An 18,000-nucleotide genomic window follows, 5' to 3' on the forward strand; every position below is an offset into this window, starting at 1 on the left:
TTTGTTTTTCTATTTTATAAATATAAATACAGCACCTCCATTTTCAATTTTCACACCGGCTGAATTAATCTGACACGGCGCGAGTGCGAAGTAATTAACCACTAGTTTCAGCACTAAAACAAGATCTCACCCGCGTCTGAGGCCATTCTTTCCGAGCATGAGCATTAGGAATAACACAGCTAAATGTTAAATTTTTACTTTATTTAAATTTAGGAATATTCTTTTGTACCGTTTTTTGTAAGTTTTAAGCACATTAGTGTATTTATTTTACGAAACACGTACTGGTTGTTCTTAAATACTTCCAAATCCTTGTAAAAATAAATTAATTTGAAGTTGTTTATTTTTATAGTATCTATGCAAGTAAATAGTACACAAGGGTCAGATTCAGTAGGTACAACTTCAACTATGACTATTTGTTGCGGGTTGCCTAAATACGTGACGTCACACTAAAAGAGTCTATACGTTACTACCGAGATAGGATATTGCCCCATCCTAGAATCATTAGGGTAAGGTGGGTCAAGTTGACGAATGGGGCAAGATGACGAATTTGATTTTGATGAAAATCAAAAGCAGAAATCTGCAGTATATCAAACCCGTGATATCTGGTCGGGACTTAGTTATAGCTTAAAAAAATAGGTGGCATTACCTTCACTACGTTCGAATTTATGCTTGAAATTGTGTTTACTGGTTAGTCATTATAATATTGCTGTGCAGTAAAGTAAGTTTTTTTGCAAAAAGTAAAGTTAAGACTTTTCCTAGTTGTTGTTTATTTTGTTGTTAGGACCCAATAGATTAACAATGTAAGTAGCACGAACTAATTTTATTTATTGTTTGTTTTATTTATAACGATTTTGTTATAAATTCTCCTGAGGGCAAGTTGGCGAACTCGTCATCTTGCCCCAAGTAGTTTTCCTCAAGATATTTTTTTTTTACAGATGGTGCGTAACTATAAGAAAAAAGTGAACACCGGTCGTAGTCAGAAGATAGTATAATTGCTGCCATGCATGCTGTTGAAAATGAAAATATGGCAGTTAATAAAGCCAGCGTAATTTACGATGTGCCTGAACCAACACTGCGGCGATATATTAAAAAGAATAGGGAAAAAAAAAGTTTACCGCAAAGCGGCGGCAGATTTAAACGTACTTTTACAGAACTACAAGAAATTGAACTAACTAACTATATCAATGATTTTAACATTAGAGCATTTGGTCTTACATCTTTGCAGTGCCGAAAACTTGTCTACGAGTTTGCTGAAAGAAATAGTATTTCACACCAGTTCAACAAAACTCTCAAGCTGGCTGGTAGAGACTGGTTAATTTCTTTCATGAAGAGGAACAAAATCAGCTTAAGGACCCCTGAGTCTACGTCCATCGGACGTCTAATTGGATTTAATCGAGTTGAAGTGATGAGGTTTTTTGATTTGATTCGGGAACTTAAAGTAAAACACAATTTTACGCCTGATCGAATATACAATGCTGACGAATCAGGTTTGTCCACCGTTCCAAGTAAACAGCTAAAAATGTTATCTCCAACTGGATGCAAAAGAGTGGCAAAAGTGGCTAGTGGTGAGCGTGGCCGGAACACGACTGTTGTTTGTGCCATGGATGCACAAGGTTCGTACGTTCCACCCTTTTTTGTTTCTACCAGAGTGAGAATGCGTCCTGAACTGTTACATGGATGCCCCCCTAATTCCGGAGGTATAGCTCAACAGAGTGGTTGGATGAACACAGATGCTTTTGTTCAATACCTTCGTCATTTTATTAAATACACCTCTCCTTTCAACAGAGTGCCAGTTTTATTAATTGTTGATAATCATTCATCCCATACATCTTTAGATGCAATTAACTTGTGCAGAGAGAGTGGAGTGATTATGGTTGGTTTGCCTCCTCACACAACTCACCGCCTGCAGCCATTGGATGTGGGATTTTTTGGTCCTCTTAAAGCATTCTATAACCAGTCCTGCGACAATTTTTTGGTGAATAATCCCGGTAAAACTATTACAGATAAAGAAGTAGGACAGCTGTTTGGAAAAGCCTATTTGAAAGCAGCAACTATAGGAACTGCAGTTAAAAGCTTCGCTAAATGTGGAATCGAACCCTTTGATCCGGACGTTTTTAGCGACGCAGATTTTGCACCAGCTTCAGTGAGCGAGCGCAGACATGTCACCGCAGAAGTGTCTAGTGATGATGACAATGATGAACCTCTCATCAACATAAAAAATAAACTAAAGAATAAAGCTGAAATGTCTTTAGATTCAGCTAGTTCATCCGATTTGCAAAAATCTCCTAGTGTTATTGGACTTCAAATTGATGATGATGAAGGGAATAAGAAGGAGAACGTGGTTCAGGAAGATTTGGCTGTTGCAAGTCCATCAGGTCTTCAAAACTTGAAACCCAATCAGCAAATTAAATTTGTTGAGATTAGACCTTTGCCTAAAATAAATCGACCGGTTCTGAAAACGAACAGCAAGAAGCAAAAGGCGTCGATATTGACTTCAACTCCCAATAAAGAAGACCTCGAAGAGAAAGAACGAGAAAAAAATGATAAAATTACCAAAAAGAATACCTTGAAAAGAATACGTGAAGAAAAAGCGAAAATAAACGTTTTCGAAAAGACTGAAAGAAAATCTATCAAAGAGGCCCTAAAAAAATCTGAAGAGAGAAATGACTTTTTTTGTCCCAGCTACGAGGAACCATACACTGATCCTCCAGTTGAAGATTGAATAAAGTGCGATGTATGCGAAAATTGATAGCATGACGCCTGCACGAACTACGAGAACAGATGTGTCTTCATATGTGACCTTTGCATGTAATCGTCATCTTGCCCCCAATATGTTCGTCATCTTACCCACTATTGGGGCAAGATGACGAAATTGCAACAAGTTTTTATTTTCTATTTTTCCCTTCATGTTTTGTTTTTTCGTTTATGGTTAGTTCATGAAAAATCAGCTAAAGGTTCTATGATTCTATTATACTTTTGAAAACTTTAAAATTATATGTAGTTTATTTTTTAGAATTTTTTTTATCTTAAGCTCGTCAACTTGCCCCGCCTTACCCTACATCTATTTGCAGTTCATTATTAACCGATCTAACTTTCGAAGAAAAAGAAATATCTCTTGAGTATGCAAGAAATGTTTTTAAACTGTCAACGGAAAATGACAAACATGTAATTTTATTATTTGATAAAATTCACATTAACCCATATTTAGACTATAAAGCAGGAAATATTGTAGGGACAGCATGTAATAATAATTTATTGGCAAAATCGGCTTTTGCATTTATGCTTACAAGTATTAAATCAAACCTTAAAGAAGTAATTCACATAAGTCCTGTATCAAAAATTAATCATGAAATGATTTTCTCCTTAGTTCAGACAGTTATAATTAAATTAGAAAACAGGGTTTAAGGTTTTTTGCGTGATATCCGATAATAATGCGGTAAACAGTAAAGGAATGAGTCATTTTGTAACTACAAATAAACTTACTATTGTGTACCCACATCCTGTAGACAAAACTCACCCCCTCTTTTATCTATTTGATACGGTTCATTTACTAAAAAGTAAAAATTGCAATTGGTTAAATGCAAAACCCAATCAAACATTTAATTATCCAGATTTCGAAAGTAGCATTTCAAAAATTGCCGATTTTAATTCATTAAAAGAACTTCATAAATATGGTTATTCTTTAAGTTTAAAAGCCTTATTTCCCTCAAATCTAGAACGTCAAAATGTTACATTAACAATACAAATTTTCAATGAATTTATAATACAAGCTTTATTGGAATTTGGTTGTCAAATAGATAATTCAAAAAAGACTGCTGAATTTATAAGTATCATATTAATTTGGTGGAAAATTGTCAACGTCAAAACTCCTTTTAAAGGCAAACGCCTAAATGATGAATATCAAGAAGTAATTACATCACATAATATAGATAATGATAAAAAAATTGTTTTCTTGGAAAAAATGTTAGATTGGTTAAGTAATTGGAAATCTGGTAATTTTTTGAATAAACTAAGTTCGCAAACGCATACCGCTTTAAGACATACTATACAGGGTCGGAAAGTACCGATGGTTCATCGGCCATTACGTGAGAGCGATAAAGTAAGTAATAGAAATCCAAACGATAGACAAAGATGACTATAATGAAAGCATCTAATAGTCACCGCCCATTTCGCCCTTCCACAAATAAGAAGTGGATCTTATTTGTGGAAGGGCGAAACGGGCGGTGACTATGAGACGCCTTCATTATAGCCATCCTTCTCTATCGCATGGATTTCTATGTCTTACTTTATCGCTCCCATGTAACGGCAGATGGACCATCGGTACTTTCCGAACCTGTACATGGATTATTAGAGGTAACAAAATACTGTTTTGAGGAATTGGATCTTAATTACATATTGTTATGTAAATTTCAAACTGATGATTTAGAGCATAGGTTTGGAAAATATCATCAACTAGCGGGAGGTCAATATCATATTTCTATAAGACAATTATACGAATCAGAGAAAAGGCTTAGAATTCATTGTCAACTTTAAACTCCAAAACTTTTGGAAATATAAATATTAAAAGTTTTTGTGAAAATCGGGCAGGTGATGCATCTTTAGGGCATGAATTTGAAAATTCTTTTAACCCCGACATTGATATCCAGGAACACGAAATAAATAACATTAAACAGGATTTACCAGTAATAACTTATTTGGCTGGTTACTGTTGCTATACCACTCTTAAACACCTTCAGTGTGATTTTTGTAAGCAAAATTTAGTTTATCCTGAAGAAATGGCCGTGGAAGATAATTATAATCTTATAAAAAATTTAAGTCGTGGAAAGCTTCTTTTTCCAAAAGAATTTGCTGTGCAGACAGTATGTTTTTCGTACATTTTATTTAACAAAATTATTTCAGAATTCGAAGAAGATTTCTCATTTATATGTAATAAGCGTAAATTTTTAATTCACTTTATATTTCAATATATTTCAAAAAATGGGTATATGCAAAATTTTTCAGAATGTAATACTCATGATAAAGAAACGATTACAAAGATTATACTTCAATCAACAATAAATACCTTATTAAAAAATTAGTGTTTTAAAAGTAACGACCAAGTAAAGATTAAAGGTAATAATGCTAGAAAAATAGCAACATTTAATAAATAACTAAAATAAGCACTCTTAACTAATAGGTTTTTGCTTTGAAATTTCGTTTTTCCTTTAATAAAATCGAATGGGGTGCGCTGAAGGGATCAGTTGACGCCTGGCACCCTCTTTAAACAGGAATCCCTTCAATCTCTCATATAACGTATTAATATACTCGATAAATTAACTTGCATGTACTTTATTGTTGTTATTTCGTTTTACCTATCTACGATGACGTCACACGTAAGCATCCAGGCCTTCTATCTCGGTGGTAACGGTCTATATCGTACCAAATTGGAAGTCGACGCACAACTCTAAAAACATTAATTTTAAGTTTTTGAATTCTCCCTTTTCAAGTGAATTCATGTAAAATCAATAACCAATTAATTCATGTTCTAACTTGATTTATTTTATTTAGCATTTAACAAAATTATCACTTCCAAACAAAAGCTAAGTTTTATATAACTTTTCAATTACATAGTTAAATGCAATATTTATATGTTTGCCCAGTTATTTGACTTGACAACACTGCCATACTTCGGAACCGCTAGAGTTGCCACTTATTACGACGCCAAATATTGTTGGATGCCAGCTCAGAAGAGTCTGCATCCGTTTTGGATTGCCAATTTCCGGCATTTAACGCGCGATCTGTTGCGTTATATATTTAGTTTGTGATAGTTCGGTCAACGCCATAGTTTTCTGTGCTTGTTCGGAAACTACGTCAGAATCAGGTGAATGATGATACAAGACACCGTTAGACTTAACATAACCAACACTTATCTGTTGATTTAATTCTTCTTCCATCATCTGTTCTTGTCTTAATTCAGCGGCAGTGTTTCTGTGGCAGTAGAGAGCATCTTTTTCAGTTTTAATTTCCTCCAAAGGAAGAACCCAGAGCCTACTCTAATATCAATGTCATCTATTGTAGCAGATATAACAAAGCTATTCAATTTTAGTGCAAAACCGTGCAACCTAGGAAAAAAGTTAAAGAATAGTTTTTCTTCTTAAAATATTTGAGGATTCTAAAAATGGTGAAATATTGCCATTAAGGCATTGTCGTGTCATTTTTCTTAAAGAATATAGTAAAATGTACCCACTAAATAAGCTATTGGTGAACCTATCAAAGTGAAAATTGGCACGTTTGTAGCAAGCAATGCAGCAAATATTTCTTCCAAGCAAAAAAATATTGTTTCTTGCCAAGATAATTGAAAACGATTTTTCTTTAGAAACTTTGCCATCATGTATCTCGAAAACGAAAAGTTTGACGAGTATGTTTATTGATAATATTTAATAAAATAACCTTTATACCTACGTTACTGTTTATTAGAATGTATAAATGTAAAAACTTTAACTTACCCTTCTTTTAATATTCTCTCTGCCTCTGTTTTTTTAGCTTGATTCATATTACAGATTGTTATAGCTGGAAAAGGTATAGTGCTTAAATCAGCATCGAAAGGACTGAAACTAATTATTACAGGACTAGATTGCCATTTTTCGTATATGTTACTTATATAATATGCAGCAAAACCGATAGCCACAGAAAAGGAGATCAACCAAAAAATTCTGAAAAAGCATATCATATACAATTATGAAGGAAACTTTTGAAAATATATTTAATATACATTTATATACCAAAATTTAAACAAGGGTGACATTTTATTTGTAATTCAGGATTACCTCTCTGCGAAAGTGAGGGAAGTATCTCCTATATATCGAAGACCATGTAGTGTAGATTTATCGCAATATATTTCCAATTGATGTAACATTTCCTTAGTTCTATTCCTTTTCCTATATTTATTTCTTTTTCTATCATTTCCTCTAAAACAAAATTGGATAAGATTAACAGATGCACTTTTAATAGTTATTAATTTAGAATTTCCTCAACCGTTCTTTCAAGTAATTTCCAATTTGGAAATTTTCTGCATTTCCTTGTAGGTACTCACGTAAAGATTCAAAAAATGAAAGCTAACAGTGACTACTTGAGTGAACAGTCAAATGACAGTAAAACTGATTATTCACTTTGGAAAGTTGCCAAGAGGCTAAAAAGACCAATCCTGCAGAATTCAGCAATTAAAAATGCAGACGGTACGTGGGCAAAAAGTAATACAGAAAAAGCTAACAAATACACTGAATATTTTGAAAAGACTGTCTAGCCGAATGAGGGTGGAGACACTCTCGACTGATATAATCTTATTCAGGAAGAAGGTGTAGTCAGACCCACAACCTCAAAATAGTAACAGAAATTAAGAAAAACATTAACCCGAACAAACTCTATGGTTTGACTTAATTACGGGGTAAATTCTAAAACAACTCCAACTTAAAACAATTGTAAAACTTACTAATCTTATTAATGCATCTTTCATAATGTATCCAAGATATGGAAAGTAGCAGAAATGATAACGATTCCTAAACTCGGAAAACGGTCACATGAAGTTTCATCTCATAGGCCAATTTCCTTTATCCTTGTAATTTCAAAACTATTCGAAAAAACACTTCTTAAAAGATTAGAACCGGTTATTGAAGACAAAAGACCACCAGTTTGGCTTCAGAGCGTCACTCAACTATAGATCAGGTCCACAGGATCACAAATATAATTGAAAAGTCGTTGGAGGAAAGAAAATTTTATTCTACCGCCAAGCTTTTGATAAAGTGTGTCATGAGGGACTATAAATTGAATAAACTCTTGCTTAACCAGTTTACAAAATTACTGAGATCATATATTTCAGATTGAGTTTTTAGAATTAAGCAGGAAGACGCTTACTCTGAACTCTGAACTTAAAGAAATTAAAGCAGGAATACCTCAAGGTATTGTATTACGGCCAGTCTTTTACTTACACTAGTGATATTCCTGAATCTGAATATAATATAATAATATATAGGGCGTCCCGGAAATGGTAGGTAATCTCTCGGATATGGATAGATAATGAGAAAATAATGTCACAAGTTCATATAAAATTTTTTCGTCCGGGCTCACCCTGTAGAGTTATTAGCTCTTGAAGTTGAGAATTAAAAATGTTTTTTTTGCTGTAACTTTTGTATTTTTCAATAAATTTTGAAAATTTTTTGGCTGGATCTATAATTTTTGAAGCTGCTTTGGATGATAATATGAAATCCTCGATAATAATTATGGGGGCCCGGGGGCAAAGCACCCCCCACCAAAATTTCTAGAAAAAAAATTTTTGTTCCACTATACCCCAAATTTTCCATCATTTTATAAAAATTTATGGTATTTTACGTAAAAAAGGTATACTTGTTGAATATCCATAAAATATAATTTTGTATAATTTTTAACGTGTACTGACAGTTTCTAAAGTGTGATTTTATAACAGTGGTCTTAAAGGTAAATCACATGACTTACTTTTAACACTAGTGCTAAAAATAATTCACTTTTAACACTAGTATCATAAAATGAAATTGACTGACAGCATGCGTTAAAATTATACCTTAATGACGTTTGTAGAAAAACAAGTTTAGAGACAACGGTACTGTTTAATTTGAGACATTTTATTTAACAGAAACACAGGTTTAATCGTAGTTGGCTTTTACATATCAGAATAAAGGACAAATAATTTGCAATAGCAGTGTTCCAAATTATGAGAATTTGGACTTAACTAAACTAACTAAACGAAAAGTGCATGACAATCAAAATTTTGTAACTAATATAATTCATAATAAATTCTCAATATTAGTTCCACCTTCTCTTATACAAATACGAGCTCGTTTAACAGAAGACTGTTGCACTCTCCATAACATTTCAGGATTTTGTCGTATTTCATTTGCACAATAAAAAATCCTTTCTTCTAATTCTTCTCTAGTGGTTACAGGTGTGGAATAAACAAGATTTTTCAAGTGCCCCCAAAAGAAAAAGTCAAGTGGGTTCATATCTGGAGTTCGGGCAGGCCAATGAATAGGTCCACCGCGACCTATCCAGCGATTAGGATATACCTCGTTTAAATGGTCCCTTACTGCAGCACTAAAGTGAGGCGGCGCCCCATCGTGCATGAATATCAGTGCATTTCTGGTTTCAAGATCAACATCTTCTAACAGTTGTGGTAATTGATGCACAAGGAAATCTAGGTAACGTTGACCATTCAGTCTAGGGGGTAACACAAATGGACCCAATAAGTAAGGACCAATAATTCCACTCCAAACATTAACATAAAATTGTCTTTGGTGCCTAGTTTCAATAATAGCGTGTGGGTTCTCATCAGACCAATAATGTAAATTATGGGAGTTAATAACTCCATTCCTCCCAAAACTTGCTTCGTCAGTATACAGAATTAATCTCGTAAACATAGGATTTTGCTCATGTCTCTGAAGAAACCATTGAGAAAACTGTACTCTTGCACGAAAATCATCAGGATTAAGAGCATGCACTTTTTGGATATGGTAAGGGTGAAGAAGCTGTTCTCTAAGGATTCTTGCAACAGTGGTCTTTGGAACATTGGTAAAAGAAGATAATGACCTAATGCTAACTGTTGGATGAGCAGCAACTTCGTCCAGTATATTTTCCTCTACTTCAACTGTACGTGCTGTTCGCGGGGCACCCCTGTTTGCAGTAACAGGAGCAAACTGACCTAAAGACATTAAAATTTATTTAATATCCATTTTGTTTAATAATAGTAATCGTATTTTACCAGTTTCTCTTAATCTTTGATCAATACGTTCGAAAGTTTTGCGATCCGGAATCCTTCTATTAGGATAAGAATGCTGATAAAATCTTCTTGCTGCCGAAGCATTACAAAGAGCCCGCCCGTACATTAAATGCATATCAGCATATTCTTCATTGGAATACTCCATATTTTATAACAAATTATGAGTTATGAGATGAGTCTTAGATTTAAAACTACGTATTTGACAAGTTTGACAATTTAATTGCCTTTGGCATACTCTGACATGTCAAAGCCAACCACGATTAAATCTGTGTTTCAATTAAATAAAATGTCTCAAATTAAATGGTACCTTCCTCTTTAAACGGGTTTATCTCAAAAAATATCTATTTTATGGATATTCAACAAGTATACATTTTTTACGTAAAATACAATAAATTTTTATAAAATGATGGAAAATTTGGGGTATAGTGGAACAAAATTTTTTTTTCTAGAAATTTTGGTGGGAGGAGCTTTGGCCCCGGGCCCCCATAATTATTATCGAGGATTTCATATTATCATCCAAAGCAGCTTCAAAAATTATAGATCCAACCAAAAAATTTTTAAAATTTATTGAAAAATACAAAAGTTACAGCAAAAAAACCATTTTTAATTCTCAACTTCAAGAGCTAATAACTCTACAGGGTGAGCCCGGAGGAAAAAATTTTATATGAACTTGCGACATTATTTTCTCATTATCTATCCATATCCGAGAGATTGCCCACCACTTCCGGGACACCCTGTATATACATATAAGATTGGTGCGAATTCGCACAGTGTGACGTTAGTGTGGGCAAGTGTGTGGCTGAATTTATATCATATAATTTAGAAATAAATTCTGGTTCGACCATACTAGAGAGTAGTAGTGCTCTTAATAACAGATAGTATTTTTGTATAGTCTCATAAAGTTTTAAAATAATTTTGTTTGCAAAGCAAGTACTGTTTGGTGTTGTGCGTGTGATAGTGTATTTCGTTTGTTAATGTGGCGAATGCATATTTGTAAGATTTAACATGACTTTAAACTGTGTGATTTGTAAAGAGATAATAACTTCTCGCAAAAACCTTTATTGCTGTGAATGTAAAAACGCTTCACATGTAGCTTGTGTACATAAATCCGCAGACGTTGCCGGTTTAATTGCTGAAATTAGTGGATTGTCCTGGAAATGCGATGATTGTCTCTCTAAATATATTTCAATAGATCAAAGTAATCTAAATCAACTTGTGAATGACCACGTTCATGCTGATATTACGTCGTTCACAGCAGCTTTTGAAAGTCTAAAAAATGATTTAACTGCTGTCATATCTAAAAAATTGATGTCAAATAATGATTTACCACATACACCTGTTAGTTATGCAACTGTTGCCAAAAGTAAAACGCAACCTGCAGTATTAATTGTGCCAAAAAATCAGTAGCGTAGAAAAAACTAAGCTAGGCATGACTGAACAAATTGATCCTGCTGAATTTAATATACAGTTAATTTAAGTAAAACCTGCAAATAATGGATCCATTTTGATCGGCTGTAGAAATTCAGAGGAAAATAAAAATTCTAGGAACTAGTTGAAAATAAACTTGCTACATCCTACGAAGTGCGCGAACTACGTGGAGTTAATCCAAGGATCCGTATCGTCGGTTTCTCTGAAGCATTGGACGAGGATGGTTTATCTTTTATCGTGAAAAAACTTAATTCTGAAATTTTTTGTCATGACTCTTTGTGTGAAATCATTAGGATATGGAAAACTAAAAGGAATGCCAGAGTTTTCCAGGCTGTACTGCCACTAGACAGAGTAACATATGATAGAACTCTGAAAGTAGGTAATATTTTTGTTGGTTATGATGCATGTAAGGTGTTTGATGCTGTTGAAGTTATGCGCTGCTATAATTGTAATGAGTTTATTCATTCTTCAAAAAACTGTAATAAGCCTCCTTGCTGTCCTAGATGTGATGATGCTCATCTCATTAAAGAGTGTAATTCACGTGTTTTGAGCTGTTCCAACTGTGTTCATTTTAACGATGCAAATCGTGGCAACCCTGTTGAATCTGACCATGCTGTTTGGGATATAAACAAGTGTTTGGTGTATAAAAGAGCATGTTTAAAACTTCGCGCTGATATCTTGGCCCAATAGCAATCAACTGTTTCCACCTCTATTTCCTCTACTTTTTTTGACCCAACATCCCACGTGACAACTTCTACGAGTTCGAAAACTCAACAGGGTCGACTTAGTAATCGTATTTCTATTTACTATCAAAACACTCGTGGACTTAAGTCTAAAACCGCTGATTTATTTAATAGTACATCGAGCTCCCATTTTAATGTAATAGCATTAACAGAAACATGGTTGGACTCTTCAGTTTTTAACAGTGAATTATTCAGTAATAACTATAACGTATATCGGGTGGATCGCAATTTCACTGAAACTAATAAAATGCGAGGAGGTGGTGTTCTTGTGGCTGTAGATCAACATTTTAAATCATCATTAGTTGAAATTGATAAAAGTAATCTGAATTCAAAAATTGATTTGGTGGTCATTAAAATATCTTTTGATTTTTCGACTTTGTTTTTGTTTGTCATTTATATTCCACCACCAGTAACTTCAACTTTACTAGAAAATTTGTTTGATTTTGTTATGTCATTAGAATGTATATATGGCATGAACGTCTGCTTATTGGGGGATTTTAATATTACTGCTTACTCAGAATTTTTGGATTTTGGACTTCAAGATGTTTCGGTTAACTCTATTTTGAATTTTTTAAATTATGTCAATTGTGTTCAAAGCAACACAATAAGAAATGCGAATAACAGAATATTGGACTTGGTAATCCACAACTGCGAGTATTGTGTAATAGAAAGAGCGTATGATACAATTACTACTATGGCGTAATTAAGTCTTTAATTGTTAGATTACCATATTTTATTTGTTTTTATGCGCCGGCAGCTCATTTATGGCTAGGTTGTGGGTAAAGTAAAAGTGTTAATTCACATCAAGTAGGGAATAAATATATTATGCAAACTAAGGGTTATTTCTAGGGGCGCCAATCACTTTTAAATAAGTAAACCAATATTGATGAAAGTGATAAATGTCAATATCAAAAATACAGATTTTATTTTTATCTATTTAAAGTGTAACATTGGTGAGAAAACTAGAAAACATAAAATTTAAAAACAGTTTTATTAGAAACTATTCAAACTGAAGAATGGCTACATTAATACTTGATGTAATGAAGTAAAGTAATTGGTATGAAATATACCTTCTAAATTAATCGATAAAAATGCATAAAAGTTAATACTACATTTAATAAGTATACCTATATAATAAGACAAAAAAAAAGTGAAGGTTAACGAATCATTCAAATGTAGATTTTTGTGTTGAATAATTGTAAAATAATATTATAACGGTGTCAAAATAGTGAGTTAATTGTGATCACAAGTACCTTACATAATGAAATAATTTTAAATGCCGATGACGGTTAGAATATACACATTTATACATAAATATACCTCATAATCAGACATCCAGTAATTAGGCAAATGTAAATATTGTTACGTGATGTGAACAAAATAGGTTTAAAATTTGGCATGGAAATCAAAATCTTGTGGTTATTCATAAAATAAAACCTGACTTATCCACGCGGTCCAATCCACAAGCTAAAATGGCGGCTCCATGGTCCCGGAAATGGCTCTGACAAATAGACTGACGACATCAGATCGGCCGAAATGCCAATACGTCTAGGAAGTCTATGTAGTGGAAAATCACGGGGAAGACGTAGCAAACAGGCTTGGTGGAGACAACGGGGATCTTGTAGGTGTGGAGTACGGCTCCCAGGGCGACACGTACTAATTACATAACCAGGTGTAAAACCTGGTCGGAGGGACTCGAACGCGGTACACGCCTACTCCTAACTTACTTGCCCTGTGGATATTTAAACCACGGTATACCTAACTGCAATAATAAAAAAGATCGGCAATTATACTTACGGAGCAACCTCCGGCGAGTTGACAGTTTTTAGTTGACTATTAGGAAANGCACGAAAATCATCAGGATTAAGAGCATGCACTTTTTGGATATGATAAGGGTGAAGAAGTTGTTCTCTAAGGATTCTTGCAACAGTGGTCTTTGGAACATTGGTAAAAGAAGATAATGACCTAATGCTAACTGTTGGATGAGCAGCAACTTCGTCCAGTATATTTTCCTCTTCTTCAATTGTACGTGCTGTTCGCGGGGCACCCCTGTTTGTAGTAATAGGAGCAAACTGACCTAAAGACATTAACATTTATTTAATATCCATTGTGTTTAATAATAGTAATCGTATTTTACCAGTTTTTCTTAATCTTTGAACAATACGTTCGAAAATTTTGCGATCCGGAATCCTTCTATTAGGATAAGAATGCTGATAAAATCTTCTTGCTGCCGAAGCATTACAAAGAGCCCGTCCATACATTAAATGCATATCAGTATATTCTTCATTGGAATACTCCATATTTTATAACAAATTATGAGTCTTAAATTTAAAACTACGTATTTGACAAGTTTGACAATTTAATTGCCTTTGGCATACTCTGACATGTCAAAGCCAACCACGATTAAATCTGTGTTTCAATTAAATAAAATGTCTCAAATTAAATGGTACCTTCCTCTTTAAACGGGTTTATCTCAAAAAATATCTATTTTATGGATATTCAACAAGTATACATTTTTTACGTAAAATACAATAAATTTTTATAAAATGATGGAAAATTTGGGGCATAGTGGAACAAAAATTTTTTTTCTAGAAATTTTGGTGGGAGGAGCTTTGCCCCCGGGACCCCATAATTATTATCGAGGATTTCATATTATCATCCAAAGCAGCTTCAAAAATTATAGATCCAACCAAAAAATTTTTAAAATTTATTGAAAAATACAAAAGTTACAGCAAAAAAACCATTTTTAATTCTCAACTTCAAGAGCTAATAACTCTACAGGGTGAGCCCGGAGGAAAAAATTTTATATGAACTTGCGACATTATTTTCTCATTATCTATCCATATCCGAGAGATTGCCCACCACTTCCGGGACACCCTGTATATACATATAAGATTGGTGCGAATTCGCACAGTGTGACGTTAGTGTGGGCAAGTATGTGGCTGAATTTATATCATATAATTTAGAAATAAATTCTGGTTCGACCATACTAGAGAGTAGTAGTGCTCTTAATAACAGATAGTATTTTTGTATAGTCTCATAAAGTTTTAAAATAATTTTGTTTGCAAAGCAAGTACTGTTTGGTGTTGTGCGTGTGATAGTGTATTACGTTTGTTAATGTGGCGAATGCATATTTGTAAGATTTAACATGACTTTAAACTGTGTGATTTGTAAAGAGATAATAACTTCTCGCAAAAACCTTTATTGCTGTGAATGTAAAAACGCTTCACATGTAGCTTGTGTACATAAATCCGCAGACGTTGCCGGTTTAATTGCTGAAATTAGTGGATTGTCCTGGAAATGCGATGATTGTCTCTCTAAATATATTTCAATAGATCAAAGTAATCTAAATCAACTTGTGAATGACCACGTTCATGCTGATATTATGTCGTTCACGGCAGCTTTTGAAAGTCTAAAAAATGATTTAACTGCTGTCATATCTAAAAAATTGATGTCAAATAATGATTTACCACATACACCTGTTAGTTATGCAACTGTTGCCAAAAGTAAAACGCAACCTGCAGTATTAATTGTGCCAAAAAATCAGTAGCGTAGAAAAAACTAAGCTAGGCATGACTGAACAAATTGATCCTGCTGAATTTAATATACAGTTAATTTAAGTAAAACCTGCAAATAATGGATCCATTTTGATCGGCTGTAGAAATTCAGAGGAAAATAAAAATTCTAGGAACTAGTTGAAAATAAACTTGCTACATCCTACGAAGTGCGCGAACTACGTGGAGTTAATCCAAGGATCCGTATCGTCGGTTTCTCTGAAGCATTGGACGAGGATGGTTTATCTTTTATCGTGAAAAAACTTAATTCTGAAATTTTTTGTCATGACTCTTTGTGTGAAATCATTAGGATATGGAAAACTAAAAGGAATGCCAGAGTTTTCCAGGCTGTACTGCCACTAGACAGAGTAACATATGATAGAACTCTGAAAGTAGGTAATATTTTTGTTGGTTATGATGCATGTAAGGTGTTTGATGCTGTTGAAGTTATGCGCTGCTATAATTGTAATGAGTTTATTCATTCTTCAAAAAACTGTAATAAGCCTCCTTGCTGTCCTAGATGTGATGATGCTCATCTCATTAAAGAGTGTAATTCACGTGTTTTGAGCTGTTCCAACTGTGTTCATTTTAACGATGCAAATCGTGGCAACCCTGTTGAATCTGACCATGCTGTTTGGGATATAAACAAGTGTTTGGTGTATAAAAGAGCATGTTTAAAACTTCGCGCTGATATCTTGGCCCAATAGCAATCAACTGTTTCCACCTCTATTTCCTCTACTTTTTTTGATCCAACATCCCACGTGACAACTTCTACGAGTTCGAAAACTCAACAGGGTCGACTTAGTAATCGTATTTCTATTTACTATCAAAACACTCGTGGACTTAAGTCTAAAACCGCTGATTTATTTAATAGTACATCGAGCTCCCATTTTAATGTAATAGCATTAACAGAAACATGGTTGGACTCTTCAGTTTTTAACAGTGAATTATTCAGTAATAACTATAACGTATATCGGGTGGATCGCAATTTCACTGAAACTAATAAAGTGCGAGGAGGTGGTGTTCTTGTGGCTGTAGATCAACATTTTAAATCATTATTAGTTGAAATTGATAAAAGTAATCTGAATTCAAAAATTGATTTGGTGGTCATTAAAATATCTTTTGATTTTTCGACTTTGTTTTTGTTTGTCATTTATATTCCACCACCAGTAACTTCAACTTTACTAGAAAATTTGTCTGATTTTGTTATGTCATTGGAATGTATATATGGCATTGTGCAAAACCGTACTTATCTTATCAACTTCCACGTCACCTGCTACATGGGTGTTGTATAACAATGAAAAAGTAATATTGACGGTTGGTAAAAGAAGATGCAAAAAAAAAAAAAAGAAAACGTTTAGGGGGGACATTGCTGGAAGGAAGCCGAGTTAGTTGAACATTGGTAGTTGAAGTGAGTGCCGCGAGTAGTGAAAAGTAAGACCGTGGGTGTAGTGTGAAAAACGACAGAAGTAGTGAAACAATAAACGTATTTAACTGGGATTAGGTAGCAGGTAATATTCTTTAAGTACTTTGTTGTTAATTGTTCTATGTAATTTTATGATTGTGATGGTTATAGATGTTTCATGATAATAATTCTTTGTAAGTTTAGCTTCCATTGCTTTATGCTCAAGGGCATATATTTTTCTAAGGTAAAATTGTTATAATTATTCTTAAAGATTGCTCATTATTTATTTCATGTTAAAATCTACATATCTTGTCGTAATTGCCAGACATTACAATGGCGACTTCTTTGTTTCACATCTAAGTTGTTTTTGTCATGATAGCGTTGTTCGAAAAACCTAGATGTTTCATGATAATAATTCTGTATATGTTTAGCCTTCATTGTCTTACGCTCAGGGGCGTGTATTTTTCTAATATAAAATTGTTACAATTATTATTATAGATTGCTCATTATTTATTACGTGTCAAAATATATATATTGTGTGGGCGCCCAGACATTACAATTACGTAAAATATAGATGTTTCATGATAACAATTCTGTATATGTTTAGCCTTCATTATCTTACCCTCAGGGGCGTGTATTTTTCTAATATAAAATTGTTACAATTATTATTATAGATTGCTCATTATTTATTACATGTTAAAATATGTATATTGTCGTGACCGCCCGGATATTGCAATAACGACTTCTTTATTTCACATTTAACTTGTTTTACCATGATTAAGTAGTTCTTTGATTTCTTGTGCTCACTTTATGTCATACGTCTATACGAGCCTTGTTGAGTTTACTAACATTTTCGCCCGTGCGGAACGAATCTGGATTAAGCTCGATTGCCTCCCGTATGGGACTCCAGTGTTATGAAGGATCTTCCGAAATCTCAACTATAGCTGGATTGCCTCCCGTATGGGACTCCAGTACCTTCCGGCTCTGCCGGCTAACTAACACCAAACCTCTTCAGTTTTACTTGGAAGTGTGTATGACTAATATGAGGTAACAGATGACATTTAGTGACACATTAAATGAGACAGG

At 33.7% G+C, this 18,000-nt stretch overlaps 1 protein-coding gene across 1 annotated transcript in view; it reads right to left on the reverse strand.

Annotated features, from left to right (window-relative positions):
• The window catches only part of LOC108914368 (pickpocket protein 28), a 74,125-nt gene that overhangs the window by 48,843 nt on the left and 7,282 nt on the right, over positions 1-18,000 (reverse strand). Inside the window, exons 2-3 of the mRNA XM_018720177.2 lie at positions 6,807-6,947; positions 6,486-6,692 (exon numbers count right to left, since the gene is read on the reverse strand). Coding sequence (XP_018575693.2) covers positions 6,486-6,692; positions 6,807-6,947 — 348 coding nt within the window. The remainder of the gene's footprint in view (positions 1-6,485; positions 6,693-6,806; positions 6,948-18,000) is intronic.

The sequence above is a fragment of the Anoplophora glabripennis genome, unplaced genomic scaffold, assembly GCF_000390285.2.
Source record: "Anoplophora glabripennis isolate ALB-LARVAE unplaced genomic scaffold, Agla_2.0 scaffold1197, whole genome shotgun sequence".
NCBI lineage: Eukaryota > Metazoa > Arthropoda > Insecta > Coleoptera > Cerambycidae > Anoplophora > Anoplophora glabripennis.